General features: G+C 42.0%; 1 protein-coding gene across 3 annotated transcripts in view; it reads right to left on the reverse strand.

Annotated features, from left to right (window-relative positions):
• Positions 1 to 15,855, reverse strand: part of EXOC4 (exocyst complex component 4) — a 611,937-nt gene that overhangs the window by 516,012 nt on the left and 80,070 nt on the right. For all 3 annotated transcript variants that reach the window (XR_010589375.1, XM_065552864.1, XM_065552860.1), the window contains one exon: positions 9,983 to 10,160. Coding sequence is in view for 2 of the 3 variants with exons in the window: in XM_065552864.1 (XP_065408936.1) it covers positions 9,983 to 10,160 (178 nt within the window). In the remaining variant the exon portion in view is untranslated. The remainder of the gene's footprint in view (positions 1 to 9,982; positions 10,161 to 15,855) is intronic.

Below are 15,855 nucleotides of genomic sequence, written 5' to 3' on the forward strand. Positions count from 1 at the left end.
AGGAAGTGATTTTCAGGCTTACCGCTCTTTCTTTTTTTACATTTGTATACACCAGTTATTCAGAACAAAAATAGTAGTGTTGGCAGTTTGAAATGCAAACTTGATTTAAAGTGCACCAACCACTTCATAATCTCACTGGGAAAAACACTTCAATCTGCTCCTCAAAAGCAGTAACAGGAAACAGATGCTTCATAATCTTAAAATTGTTGGGAGAAATTTCAAGATGATGCCTTCTGAACAATAGCTACAAAAGAAAATTTGGTCCACCTGCTCTCAGAAGCCATCTGTTACTATAAAATGTTGTGGTTCACTGCATAGGTAGCTGGATTGGGATTCAGGAAACACTGATTTGGGATTGGGATTCAGGAAACCCTGCTCTTGCCTATGTGACCCAGGACAAGTCACTTCACCTCTCTGTGCCTCTGCTTCCCCTCCCACCCTTTGTCTATCTTTGCTTTTGAGACTGTAAGATCTTCAGGGCAGGGATTACCATGGGTCTGTACGGGGCCTAGTACGAGGCTCTAATCTCACCTGTGGCCACTACACCTAACTGTAATTTTTTTTTTTTTATTATGGCAATATTTTGTGGCTGGGGGTTTTCTCTCTCTTCTTTCCTCATTTTTTGCATTAATTTTAAAAGGACACCCATCAAGTAGTTGTCTTTTTTTTTTTAAATGCTCCATTATTTGTTGTACTCTTTTGAATCTTGAAATTAAAATTTTTTTCTTCTACCAATTTAGCCCTTTTCCATTTGGCAAACATGTTTTTTTCCTTGCATCTCTGAGGGAGCTTAAAATGAATGAGTTTTTTGTTTAATGCTTAGATTGTGCACCAACATCACTGATATTAGCACAGTTCTCAACAAGTATAAAGGAGTTTTATAGTGATTTTAGATTGATATAGTGCCTTTCACCTGAAAAACATCTAGAGTGCTTTACAATCTGGAGGCCAAAATTCTGCAATCTGAGTCTGTAGCAAGTCTCATCAAAGTATCCCATTACACCTGCTACTTGCATCCAAGGCAGAATTTGGGTTTGAATCTATAAGTATAATTCACTTGCCACTGAGATGCTGCCACAACTGAGGTAAAATGATGGTTTTTGTTTCCCTTTTTTTCTTTTTATAAGCACAGTGCAGATAAAAAAACATTTTAAGACAAAACCAAGTTAACATAGATCATCCCTGGCAGGTGTTTCTAAGCTGCAACACAGTTTAGGACAGGAAGTGAAGAACTAACTATGACACACTAAAATTTTCCCAGGGCCCACGGATTAACACCCCTACTCTTATAAAAAGTGCCAGGCGATACTTAATGATCAAACGTGGCCAGAATTTGTGTTTTACAATTCTGAAAAACAGGGCACCAGTAGAACAAAATGCACCTCAAACACCATACTGTGGAATTTTTAGTACTATTGAGTGGGAAGAGAATCCAAATAATCATCACCACCACCTGTTGATTTGCTAGTTCTTCTTACTGTATCTTCTAGATTTTCCCTGGAAGTTTCCCATCCAAATACTAATCGGGCCCAATTTGCTCAGCTTGTGAGGTATTATATCATAGTCAAGGTACTACAGCTGCAGTCCAACAGGATATATGCATCTAGATAACTGGTCCATCTAGTTCAGTTATCATCTTACTTGATTATTTGAGGGAGAAGAAAACTCTAAGGTACTTATAGGATGCCAATCACTGAAGTATGCAGACATGGACCTAGAAAACCTTCAGTGATACATCTTGTTAATTGAGAAAGATGATAAAAATAGAAGAAAAATCCATCTGAGCCCAATAAGCATTAGCCGTCACTGAATCTTGAAGCTTTACATTGCAGGAGGGGTGTTTATATTTTTGTTCTTGCTCACAGAGCGGCAAATGTTGTTCATGCCCCTAAAATGACCTAATCCTCTTTTTAAATCTGCTGAACTGTAAGCCTCAATGAGCTCCTGTGACAGTGAACTCGAGTGGCTGATTGTACACTACATAGAAACCAATTAATTTTTTCAGACTCTTTTATCTCTTTGAACTTTAAGTAAATGTTAGAGCTTGTGAAACAGGAGATTGACATCCCAGGGCTAAAATAACTCTATCCACAGAAAAGCTATAACATGAGAGCAGCCATGCAAACTTCTGCCATACCACCCTGCCAACATGGCTCAGTCCGACTTGGAGAGAGCACCTCTTGGAGTGAGAGTAATCTTGTCTACATTATCCACTCAGCTCTTGACCTGTCTTCCAAGTACAGATCTTAAAGTCATAAGCTAACTTAAATATCTTATGTTCTAGACCCTACATACTTGCAAAGAAAAACTCAACATACCCAAACTAGGGTAATCATTAGGTTTTCTAAACATCACCAGGCTGGTTTTCTAAGAAATTATGTAAAATGAAAATAAGTTTCTTTTTGGATAAAAAACGGGAAACAAAAATAAAATGGGAAGAGTCTAAAGGTCTAGTCTGACTTTAAAAGATCAACAGCTTTGAGAGTATATTCCTCCCTTGTACAGCTAGTCTGGCTGAAGTTGCATTTTTCAAGAGCAGCAGACAATCCACTTTCACAAACACCATCCTCCAGCTATCCTCTCCATTAAACGAAAGAATAATGTTAATGAGACTAACCATTCAGAATTTCAAGAGCATCAGTTCAGTGCACTTAAGGCCATATAAAAGGAAACAGAAAGAGCCAAGTCATGGACATTCTTTCAGCTTTGGAGGAAACGACAATGTCATTAGTTTCTGTAAAGAGAACCTGTATATATGGATTGCATATATGCTGCCTACATTTCATATGGCGTTTATGGAAATAAATATTAAATACACTATACTTCTCTACTGCTTTTCATCCAAAGATCTTAACGTACTTTACAAATAATTATGTCACACAATACCCTTTTGAAGGAGATGCATTACTTAATGATTACTTGTTCTGTTCATTCCCTCTGAAGCACCTGGCATTGGCCACTGTTAAAAGACAGGCTACAGGGCTAGATGGATCTTTGATCTGACCCGGTATGGCCATTCTTATGAGATATTATCCTCATTTTACAGATGGGTAAACATAGGCAAAGACTGGTTAGGCAACATGTCCAAGGATACACAGTTAATGGAAGAATCAGAAATAGAACCAGGAGTTAAGTATCAGAATATTCTTCCACTGCAGAGTTAACTTGGGCTCTTACTTCAGTGTTGCCTCGAACCCCACTCCTGTCCACACACAAAATCCTCATGAAAATTTAGTGGAGCTTAGCCCAGATGGGGGCATAGGTTAAAGCCCAGGTACCACTTTAATTCATGCTGGTAACCCATCCACTTCGCAGAGAGGAGGATGCAGGCTAAGTCATTTGAGTAATGATCGTCGTCCAATACATTTCCACAATTCCCTCTGTGTGCCCAGAAAGACAAAAAGGTTCTCCCACAATTCACTGGGAAAGAATCAGAGTGGCTCAGCTTACTGCAGCACAAAGAACCACTGACTGACATTGAGGACGCAGTAACTCCAGTATGACTTTGCAGTGTACTTCCTCACACACAGGCGCTCAGACTTGGGTGCCAGTCACTGGTCTAATTCCGGAGTAACTCAGCACTGAAGATGTCCTCCCCCACCCCTGATCTCCTGCACTAATCACTAACCCACGCTCCCTTCCTATGTATAACAGGATAACTCCAGGCAAGTAACTGAAAAAGATATGTACATACTGGAGGGAGCATACTTTTTACAAATCACAATCTCTCTGCATCTCAGTTTCCCCACCTATAAAATATTTCATGCAGGTTTTGCCAACTAAAGGCAATGCAAATGGAGAGTTATTAATATCACCAAAAAAAAGAAATCCGGTAAAGACTTTACCTGGAGGCAGGATACCTGACCCAACGGGCACTCTCCAACTCAACAGATGTAGAGTTGTGATGTTTCTTGGTTTTCTAGTGCCGCATGGCATTGCATACCCTGATAGCACACAGCTGACAAGATGACTGGCATATCATCGGACAGGTGACATTTCAGCAGGATCTAACTAAATGCTAGTGTTACTCTGAAGGGCCAGACGGATGCATACTCCTATTATCTCAGTATCAAAGGCAGTGTAAAGGAGGTGAAGGAGGGCAAGAGTTCTGTGCCCTGACTGACATGAGGGGAAAGCTGCAATACCCAATAACAGCTACTGTTGCAGTCTGTCTCCCAGCTCTCTGTCTTCTGACACTAACACAGCGGAGGCTCTCAACCAACTATACAATAGATTCTATCTGTGCTGTGAGAGCTACAGACAAGACGATGAAAAGCGAAACCAAACAGGACAAAAACATTGCACTCTACGCCTTCAGACCTTGTAACATGGTGCATGCACCATTCTGCCTTTTACACAATACTGCCTTAATGGCAAAACTTATTATCCTTTGGACAGAAAGATTCAGGACACATCTTAGCAGTGCCAGAAAAGCCTAGAGTGCCATTCATCACATTATTCTGTAGCAATTATCCACATTATTACAGTTTTAACAGCAGGTGTCTTATTGTTCTTTTCAATCAAATATTTAGTTCTGAAGTAAACACCCTCTCCAGAAGTACATTCCACCAACTGCTAAATTAAAGAACTAAATTAGCAACATGCATAAAATGTCAGGCTAAAATTTAAAACTGAATTTCAAATCTCTCTTGCTACATTGTAGCTGCATAGACACATCAGGATGACACTGACACAAACATGTGAAAGCATCAAAGAAAGAATAAACAGGATCAGAAACTACACCTCACTGACCAAGATTGTTCTAATATTCTGATGAACTCATGGTTTTCTTAGCACTCAGAAATCCAACTTTAAAGGGTCACCATATGCTCCTGAACTGATGATCTCACAATATCTTTTTATTTGATTCTTAATTAATGTTGAAAACAAAAAAAAATCTGCATATTCAATGTCTCGTTATTCAAGATGCCACTACCTGGCATTGTACAACTTAATGTCACACACATAATACTCCTGGGGGAATTCTGCGCCACTGCGCAATGCAGAATTTTGCAGAAATTAATGTTGTGGACGCAGCATTTCCTTTCCCCCACAGAAATGGGCTGCAGTGCTGCTGGTTGCCACTAGGGGCTGCTGGACTCAGCAGAGTCCAGCTCACACACAGAAGACATTGCCAGGGGGAAGGGGAGGGAGCTGGAGGGATCCTGGCAGCAGCAGTTCCCCACATGCCCTGAAGGAAGGAGACAGCAGTGTGCAGGAAACGCCACACAAGCCCGGAACCCAGCATCAGGTTGTTTCTCTCTCTGGATCCCTTGGCTCTGGAGGAGAAGGGGCAGGTGTCTGGGCTGGGGGAGGCCACAGCTGGCTCTGGGGGGACAGAGAGGGTGCCTGAGCTCTGGGGGAGGCGCAGGTATCTGGGCAAGGAAGGCCCTGTGGCTGGGCTCGGGGGGGGGGGGTGCGAATATCTGGGCAAGGGGTGGACTCTGCGGCTATGCTCGGGGAGGGAGGGGAGGGTGTGGGTATCTGGACCTGGGGGCTCAGTGACTGGGCTCCGGGGGAGGGAGGGATTGTGGGTGTCTGGCCCCCTGGCTGGGCTCTGGAGGGGAATGGGGCAGAGGAACAGGAACTGGGTTATCATAGGGGTTTCTTTAAATCTCTACTCCTGGGAGAATCTGTGTGTGTCTCTGTATTGTTACAGACATACTTGCTGACAGGTATTTTGAAATAAATTAACAAAATAATTGGAACTGGTGTGATTACATAGCGTTATTTTGACAAATAAAAATTGCAGAATTTTGTTGAATTTTCAAATATTGTGCGCAGAATTTTTTATTTTTTTGGCACAGAATGCCCCCAGGAGTAACATAATAGTGTAGCCTTTGGGTGGGCTAAAGTACACTTCGTTGCCCTTCTTCAGTACCTAAAAAAAAAAAAAACCAAGTCCCATAGAAAAGTAGCTGGAGACTCAGAATTCAGTTGCTAAGAATTTTCAGCAAGGATTGCATAGGGTCAACCTCCCCACATTCAAGTCCCAAAAGGGACTAAAAAAAATGAATGTAATTAAACAACTTTATAAAATCTTATGATAAAGAAACAAATAAGCAGCTAATTTTACAGCATAATCTGATATTTTATAATCCACAGACATTATCTTCACAGTTATACATAAACATAAATAAAGAAAAATTTAAATCTGAACAGTTTAGTCCCCACAGAACCACAAGTGAGAAGAAACTGAGAATTCCCAAAAGCTTAGGTTGAGTTCACCTAAGTCTCAGAGTCTTTGATCACCAAATCTATACAGTTTGCGGAGTCTAAAACAAAATCTTCCCTCCACTTGCTAGTAGGAATCTTCACTTGGAATCCATGCAGACTCTTCCTCTGCGGAAAGCACTGTTAGCCAGTCAGCGAACTGATTAACCAATCACTCAGTTAAGTATATAGATATAAAACATACAACAAAAAAACCCCAAAACAAATGAAACTGCTGCAAAATGCTTCAGAGTTAGGGGAAATAGCCTGCTTCTTCTCCTGGGCTCAGCTTCTCCCAGCTCACCCAGGGCACACGGCCCCCTGCAAAGCAGCTGCTCTGATCGCTTCCCCTCATGGAGTCTGACCCCAGTAACAGGGAACCTACTGGAGCAGACCCAAAACTATCACACCAAGCTTCTGGATGTAGAGTGCTAAATCTGCCTAGCAACAATGACTCAGACAACTCACTCCTACCTCCCACCAATGGGTCTCTTAAAGACATACCTCCCTATTAGGCACGTGGGTTACAATAGCATCGAGCATTAACAGTGAATATTACTGGGAAGCTTTCAGATATCTAGAGGAAAAACAAGTCAGGTCATTTGAGCTGACAGAAAAAATTAATACCGTCTTACATTTTTGCCTCTCCACCCCCAACATATACACACAAACGTATGTATGCATGCATGCAGCTATAAAGACAGCTATTTCATAATATATTACACATGCACAGACACACTATTAGAGGACATGTTATCCATGTGAAAAATTGTAGAGGCATGTGATATATTGCATAGGCATTAATACATTTCATTCATCTTTGACTGTATCACTTGACTTCATTCTGCCACTAATCCATCTTCTCACAATTTCTTCCATCCTTCCTAAGCCCTGAACACATTTAAACAAACATTGTTTAAAAAAAAAATCAACCTGCTAGAGAAATGTTTCCTCTTCCTCCTCACAAAAATGGGGAATTTCAGTCCTTAAATTATTGCTGTTCAAGAACCAGAATGGGCCCAATTTAGTCATAGGCCAGTAAAGGTTTTCTATACCTAAAAGTGTCACAACTTTAAAGTCCACTATCTTATGACCATAAACAGCAGGTGGGTTGGGTGAGGGGGGCTCAGCCTCTCCCGCAGCCCAATCTATCTCTGCCGCTGGGGCATAGTGCTTCTGGAGCAGTCTAGAGGGTTGCTCCAGCAGATGAAATATAGGACATCGCTATGCTCCAGCATGTCAGAAATAACCACTACACTTTCTCCGCCTGCCAGTTCTGCTCCACTCCAGGCCACCCCGTGTGCACAACCCAGTCAACCCTGCCTGCAACTTGTAGTCACTCAGGGGGCTAGGCTCCCTACCTCTGACCAGCTATCTTCAGGCTTTGCACACAACCTACCACAAGGCCAGGGGGGAGGCTAGATCACAGAGATTTATTTATCCTTCCCACCCCCAGCTTCCCCACCATCACTAAACAAACGGTCTTATCTCCTACTTTTTTCATATGCCACATTTTACTTGATTTCGTTTGGCATTAAATTAAAAACAGTGACAACTAAAATAAACGACAAGGACACTACTGCCAAGCAGCTCCGACTAATATTTGACCTGAGCTTCAAGAAGTTGTTAAGAATGGCCTCGTGTATGACATGCCCAAAGGTAAGAAACTTTTCAGTTTTTTAGCAGGGATGAAAAAGAGTTTTCCAGACCTCACTGTGTTGTTCAAAACTTTACAAATGAGAACTGATACGCCAGATGCTTAAAATAAGAACTAAATGATATTTATCTTAAAAGGGGTTTTAAACCATCATCTCTCATCCTACTCTAGTAGCAGAAGAGTCCCTTTGAAGGCAACGCGAGTCTTGCCTTCTTGAAAAGTGCAGAGTCAAGCCCTTCAGCTGCCAGCAGCAAAAGCCAGTGGGCCACGGCGGGGATCCAGGCCTGGCCCTGCGGGGCAGGAACTGCTGCTGAGTGTGGGGAGGGCTCGCTCTCTAACCCCCACCTTAGGGGCCTTCCCTCCACAGGAGGCTGGAATAAAGACAGTGACCCCCTCTCTCCCCCCCCACACACACGTTCAAGAGTGGGGCCTGAGACATCCCTCAGAAAAGAGGATCCTCCCACACACACACTGGAGTGGGGGCCTCCCCCCATTCCATGCACCTGGCCACCAAAAAGAATGTTTTCACCAGCTGCCTACGCTTGTGACCCTGCAATGCAATAAACAGGAGCTAAATACAAACAGAAATAGAGAAGAGTCCCAGCTTCCCATGGCGATCCAGCACTCATTTCCAGCCCCAGATGGGCACAAGATTATGGAGTTTGAATTGCTGTCATTTTTATGTGCAGAAAAGCTATTTTAGGTCATTTCTGGAGGGTTTTATTGCTCCCTCTGACCAGTCAGACTTATAGCAACTAAGCATCACAGGTGGTAGATTACAAAAAATAATCCCAATAACAAAGTTTAAAACTCTCTCACTTGATTCTTCAGTCATATAGGAGATACTCAGTTGGGGAAAGGTGGGGGTTGCGTATGTGTTGTCCAGTATAAAGGTTTTCTCAATTTTAGCTCACCACTTATGAGGGATGCAACCATCACCAACTCTTGCTGATAAGGGAAAATTACTTGCCTTGTAATTCTACTTCACTGACGATAACGTTGTGCAAGATTCTCACTCCTGGGCCTCTGCTCCCTAGAGTGAGACTGGCAGAACTGCCAAAGCTCTTAAAGGTTTTTTGGCCTTGGACAATGATAGCATGGCTAGAGCATGAACTAGGCACTCTATTGCCACCCACAAGCTTAACCATTGCCACGGACATGTTCCAGTCAGCTCCAATTGCACAAGGTTTTTAACATTTGTGACGGTCACTAGCCTGGGGCTGAATATTATCTATCCTGAGGTTTGGGCAGGTATGATAAAGGGAAGGAGGGTTAAAATCTGGGAGAGAAAGAAACATTTGTGTGTCAAACTGATTCTTTATAAAGCACCTGTGTGAAGCTGCCTAAGGGGGCTAGCAAGAGGCCCAGGGAAAAGATTAATTGGCAAAGGGCTGGTAAGCCATTCAAAACTTCTTAATAAGTCACACGTGGCGTATGCAGTTATCGGATTTAGTTGGGGATTGGTCCTGCTTTAGCAGGGGGTTGGACTAGATGACCTCCTGAGGTCCCTTCCAACTCTGATAGTCTATGATTCTAAGATCCATACCTATATATGTAGAGACAGTTATCACACGCCATTGTGCAGTTAAACCGAACAACAAAGAAAAGAAAACCTGGAACTTTCTATAATCCTTTATAGAAGTAGACCACAATTTAGAACAAAAGTTGAGGAGTCTTCAGAGAAAATATGCAGGCAGCAGCTCCAGCCTGAGTGTCTTGGCTGACTGCAATGAAGGCATGCTGACATAAGGAGACAGGTGGTTTCAGTTGTGACACTCTATGTGACAGGAAAATGTGACAAGGTAACAACACTGAGTTAAATGTTACTGTTTGAAAGCTTCTGATAACATCATTTGGTAACTTGGCCGGTAACTTGTATCACCTCTTCACGCACCATAAAGATGAAGCCAAAAAATACGTTGATTGCCGGGGTTTATGTGCTTTGGGACCCAGCAGTCCATTATAACAACACAGACATTTACCCAACAATAAAGACAAGTTCCAGCATGTATGCTTCTTGAGCCTCTAGTCTATATGAATGAATTTTCTGGCACTCTGTCAGCAAAAATTGCTGTTCTAAACTGAGTGCATGACTGTTTGAGAGATTCTTACCTGTAAGACATCCTGGATCTTCACCCACACATCTGCCATGTCATACAATTTGACATCACCATCATACAGGCTGGACGGAGAGACCACTGTCTGCTGAAGATGTCCCAGCACCACAGAGTGAGCAGCTGCTACAGCGTTGAATTTGTCAAAGAGAAGTTCAAGCAGTTCCAGAAGTAACCTAGAAGAAAGGACAAATGCATTCAAGACCATAAGGCATTCTGATAACATAGTAATGAAGGCCATACAAGTACCTTCGATAAACAGATTGGGGAGCAGGAGGTAGGGGCTTATCTGTTTTCTTCCCCTCTCTTAAATTGAAGAAGGTGGTAAGTCTCATTTACTAACACACTGGCTGAAAATAATATGGTATTCAATGGTTTAGTGCCATTTTGGATTATGGGATGAACAGTATGAAAGAATTTTAAAATCTACATGAAAGATCAGAAACCAGAGGTATCAGGGCTTATCAGCTGTGTCAATCATCAAAATTTTATTATTACACATAAGGTGTTATGGCTATAACCTCATAAGTGTACAGCACATTAGCTGTTGCTATGGCTTCTTTACTGCCCAATGATTGAAATTAATGGGCCGTTGCAAAAGCCTGTAACTATTGTGTGACAAGACAATGACTTACCACATGTGATATTATTATTTAGAAGAAAATGTCAATTAAGTTTGATGCTGTTATCGAGTTATACAGACACCCCTAGGCCCAAAGATAGTGTTCCCCTCACATATGTCACTTAGCCATCTTGGACAAAAACCTTCTCTTGACCTTACTGCACAGACACAAAGGGTAAAAGCAGGACATTACCGACAGAAATGTCTATTCCAGATGGCTCACTATATAATGTAATCCTTCAAATGTATCCCTCTAATTTAAGAATCACGTGGGCAATTGCCAGAGTTCTCAGATGGGGTATGCAGCTAACACACATTACCAGTATCAAACATAGAGCTCATGGTTAAGGGGAAAAGCTTTTTGATTACACTGAAAAAAATGAAAGGACAAGTCTAGGAAGGTAGAGAAGCACAGTACGACAGGTCTAGGTCTTGTCTGTACATTATACTAAAAATAGACATGGGCTGAAACAAAGTGCCTGATTAAAAACTTTAGGAAGTTCGGATCCTGAACTGAACTTCATTGCTGCCCCCTCTCTTTGAACAATGATCTGTACCACATCCTGGACCCAAACACCTTTATTAATACCAGAAAAGTTCAAATCTGGATCCAGATCTGAAATTTGCAGCTCTAGTCTCTCTCAGATGAAACAAAATAAAAAATCCTGTATTATAAGGCAATTCCATTTTGTGGTACTAGGAGCTTTTCCATTCACCTTTAATGTTAGGAAATGCCTACAAATTAGTAATATGTATAAGTGACAGCCTGGGGACAACGTAGAACAGAAATACTGCTTTTGAAGGATGGGTATATATTGAACATGACAAGGTGTTTGTTGTAGAAGTCAGGAGTCTGTATGCGCATTTGGGAACTATGATATTTGGGTGGTAAGGCATGTGTAGTTGTTTATGTTGCCTTAAGTTAACTGACTGCATGTATTTGAGCAATCTTAACTTTAAATAAAAGTTGTTTGTATGGGAATTTCCATTGTTTTTCAAGTTAGCAACAGTACCTTAAATAGCTTTGGAATATAAGTTGTGGTGGAGAGTAGCCCTGTTCTGCTGCAATAGGTCTTTGCACATCTGTGTGTTGCATGTGTTTACAAGGGGAAAGCATCAACGTTCAATGCCTGGGATATGGAAGAGGAGAAGGCAGTGGAAAGAAGGCTTTAGTCTATGGTGATAATATTACATTTTAACTATGTAACTGTAACATGGAGGAAAGACTATTCTCTTCTGTTTAGGCTTTTACAGCCAATCTTTAAAATGTTAAAGATGCTGCTCCCATAAGCAGAGCCGTACATCTTGCCCTCTCCTTGACTGCTATTTGACCCCGATAGCTATTAAATAAGGCTCCGTGTCTGTCACGGAGGTCACTGATTCCGTGACTTTCTGTGACCTCCGTGGCTTCTGCAATGGCCGGTGCAGCTGGCTCTGGGACTGCCCGAACAGATCAAGCAGCCCCTGGGACAGTCGCACTGATCACTGCTGGGGCAGTTTGGCAGTGAGAGGGGCTCATGGCTGGGGGTTGGTGTGTAGGGGATGGGGGGCCCCAGAAGCATCTGGCATGTCCCTGCAGTTTCTAGGTGGAGCGGCCAGGGGGCTCTGTGCGCTGCCTCTGCCTGCAGGCACCACCCCCACAGCTCCCATTAACTGCGGTTCCTGACCAATGGGAGCTGCGGAGCTGCAGCTCGTATCGGAGGCAGCGAGCTGAGCCCCCTGGCCTTTCCTCCCCCTAGGAGCTGCAGGGACATGTCAGCTGCTTCTGGGGAGCTACATGGAGGCCAGTAGGGAGCCTGCCAGCCTCACCAACCCTCCCCTCACAGCACCAGCGGGGGTCCCAGACAACCCCCCCATAGCACCCGCAGCACCCCCAGCCCATGCCCTCAGAGCACTGGGGGCCCCCTGGCCAAGTTTTAGTTAGGGGTATATAGTACAAGTGATATGCAGGTCATGGGCACCAAATTTTTGTTTACTGCCCGTTACCTGTCCATGACTTTTACTAAAAACATCTGTGACTAAAAGGTAGCTTTACTATTAAGTTACTAACATGAATAGTCAGGATGAGGGGGTAACATGGAAACTAAGTTGCCTGAGAAATGGACAGGGTGGATTGATTTTAATAATCGATTTTAACCATGATCTAAATTATCAACTTTAAACTTGTTTTACATTTGCACTATAGTTATTTATTTATTTTTTAGTTAGTTATTTATAGTTTATTTATGCATATAGCAACCAATAAGAACCTTTTTTGGGGGAAATCATAGAATCAGATTCTTATTGGTTGCTAACCACTAAAACATGGTGATTTGCAACTAAATATAGCTTTTACACTATTTGGTCCAGGAAGACACACTCGCTATACACATTTATTTAATCAATTATATTGCTTAACAGACGTTTTACGCACACACAGAGAGCTATATATATAGCTTAAGGAATTATATAGCTTAATATTCCGATTCCTAATTTTTACATTCAGTTTATCTTAGAAAATGGTGAATGATGCATTTCTCATTTATTAGATGATTAATTTTTTACTTGTAATTTGTGTCAAGCTACATTTGAATGGAAATTGGGATTTAATTAAAAACGCACAAACCAGCATTTTAAGATGGCTTTATTTTACTAATAAAAATAACCTTAATTACACTGGAAATAAGAAAAACACTAAGTTTATCAAACACAAAATGTTGGGTTGCAAGAGACCTCAAAAAGTCATCAAGTCCAACCCCCTACGTTGTGGCAGGACCAAGTAAACCTAGACTATCCCTAACAGGTGTATGCTCAACCTGTTTTTAAAAACCTCCCTTGGAAACCTATTCCAGAGCTTATGTACCCTTACAGTTAGAGTTTTTCCTAATACACTGCTCTACAGCCAAAATGCTTCTGAAATAAATGTAGTCAAACTTTACTAATTCTGGGTCACCGAGAACGAAAATGATGCTTAAAATTGTTGATTGGCTCTAGTTTTCAAGATATGCTATTGGGTCAGTATATACGACCCTTGACTTGGGAATGGCGGAGGATAAGTGAGTTATAAAGGGAAGGGATCTCAGTTTAAACCAGAAATGACTAAAATACATCTTGGACTGGATCTATGAATAAATCTATGACTGGGTTTGGACAGTACTTGCTTTTTAGGCAAAACAATGAATGATGCAATCTGAAGCTGGTATTGCATCATACATGATATGAATTGCATCATGTTATTCCTAGAAGTCATGGATGATGCAATCATAACGAAGCTTACATCACTCTGCTGAACAAATTGCCCTATATCAGCTCTAGAAATCATACAGTGTCGGGCTCTCTTATTTGTCAGTGTTTGATTTTGCAAAGGGACACATTTCTGTTTAGCCAAAGTGAACAGAGATGCCTCGTACTTGTGTGAACAATGCAGATAACTTCTGCTATGTTTGTGGTGAAGTGACTTTTGCATCGGTGAAGTGACTTTTGCATCACAAAAGCGCAGTATAACAACTATGGTTAAGAAAGCCTATCACCTTTATTTTGGCTGCAAAATTGGAGATCAGGTCAAGAGGTGGGCCCCACACATATGCTGCAACACTTGTGCAACAAATCTTCGCCAGTGGTTGAACAGGAAAAGGAAATCTATGCCTTTTGCAGTGCCAATGATTTGGAGAGAGCCAACAGATCATACCAGCAATTGTTACTTCTGCCTGGTGCCTCCAGTTAGGAAAGGTGTGTCAAAGAAGAAAAAGTGGACTGTGCATTATCCAAACATTCCATCAGCTATACGCCCAGTACCCCACGGAGAAGGACTGCCGGTTCCTGATGCACCAGAATCATTCTCACTTGAGTCAGATGAGGAAGATGAAGAGGATGAAACTTCTGGTCCTGAACCATCAATGCCACAGGACCCACATTTTCTCCCATCCTCCTCCTCTGAACCACACCTCATAACACGAAGTGAACTGAATGACCTTGTCAGGGATTTGGAACTACCCAAGAGTAAGGCAGAGCTGTTGGGCTCCAGACTACAGCAGTGGAATCTCCTGGCAATTGATGTTAGGGTTTCCATGTTCCGTGACTGTCAAAAGGATCTTGTCCCATTCTTCTTCATGGAAGGTGATTTTGTAGCCTGCAACAACATCGATGGTGTGATGGCAGCCCTCAACGTCGTTCACGATCCAGATGAGTGGAGACTGTTCATTGATTCATCGAAGACGAGTCTTAAAGCTGTTCTCCTGCATAATGGCAATGTTTTGCCATCAATTCCAGTTGGTCATGCAGTCCATATGAAGGAAACCTATGACAACATGAAACAACTTTTGAGGTGCATAAACTATGACCAACATCAGTGGCAGCTTTGTGGCGATTTGAAGGTTGTTGCTCTCTTGCTTGGTCTGCAGACTGGATACACAAAGTACTGCTGTTTTCTCTGCGAATGGGATAGTCGTGCAAGAGATTCCCACTACATCAAGAAAGATTGGCCACTCCGACAGTCATTGGAGCCTGGGAGGAAAAGTGTTCAGCATCCACCACTTGTTGAATCAAGGAAGATTTTGTTACCACCCTTACACATCAAGCTGGGTCTGATGAAGAACTTTGTCAAGGCCATTGACAAAACAGAAGCAGCTTTCAAGTACTTCTGTGGAAAATTTCCAAGGTTAAGTGAAGCTAAGATAAAGGAAGGTATCTTTGTTGGTCCTCAGATTCGTGAACTTCTTCGAGATGATGCATTTGACCATGCACTGCTTGGCAAGGAAAAGACGGCATGGAAAGCCTTCCAGTTAGTGGCAATAAATTTTCTCGGAAACAACAAGGCAGACAACTACAGGTTGTTGGTGGAAAACCTCAAGGCATACAAAAGCCTTGGTTGCAACATGTCACTAAAGATACATTTTTTGCATTCTCATCTAGATTTTTTTCCGCCGAACTGCGGAGCAGTGAGCGACGACCACGGCGAGCGATTTCACCAGGACATTGCAACAATGGAGAAACGCTATCAGGGCAAATGGAGTCCATCAATGCTTTCAGACTATTGCTGGACAGTGACAAGAGATGCTCCATTTAACGAATACAAGAGACAAGCCAAGAAGCGCCGAGTAGACACTGAATAAGACTAAGCTATGTACATAATAGTTTTTTTCCTTTTGTTTCATAATAAATTTTATTTATATAACCCTTTTGCTGATTTTTAAAGTGTTACATAAACAGGACAGGTGAAATATTATCATGTAAAGCAACCATAAACACATGAAAAGACCTAGGTTTACAAT

Source organism: Chrysemys picta, chromosome 1, assembly GCF_011386835.1.
Source record: "Chrysemys picta bellii isolate R12L10 chromosome 1, ASM1138683v2, whole genome shotgun sequence".
Classification (NCBI taxonomy): domain Eukaryota; kingdom Metazoa; phylum Chordata; order Testudines; family Emydidae; genus Chrysemys; species Chrysemys picta.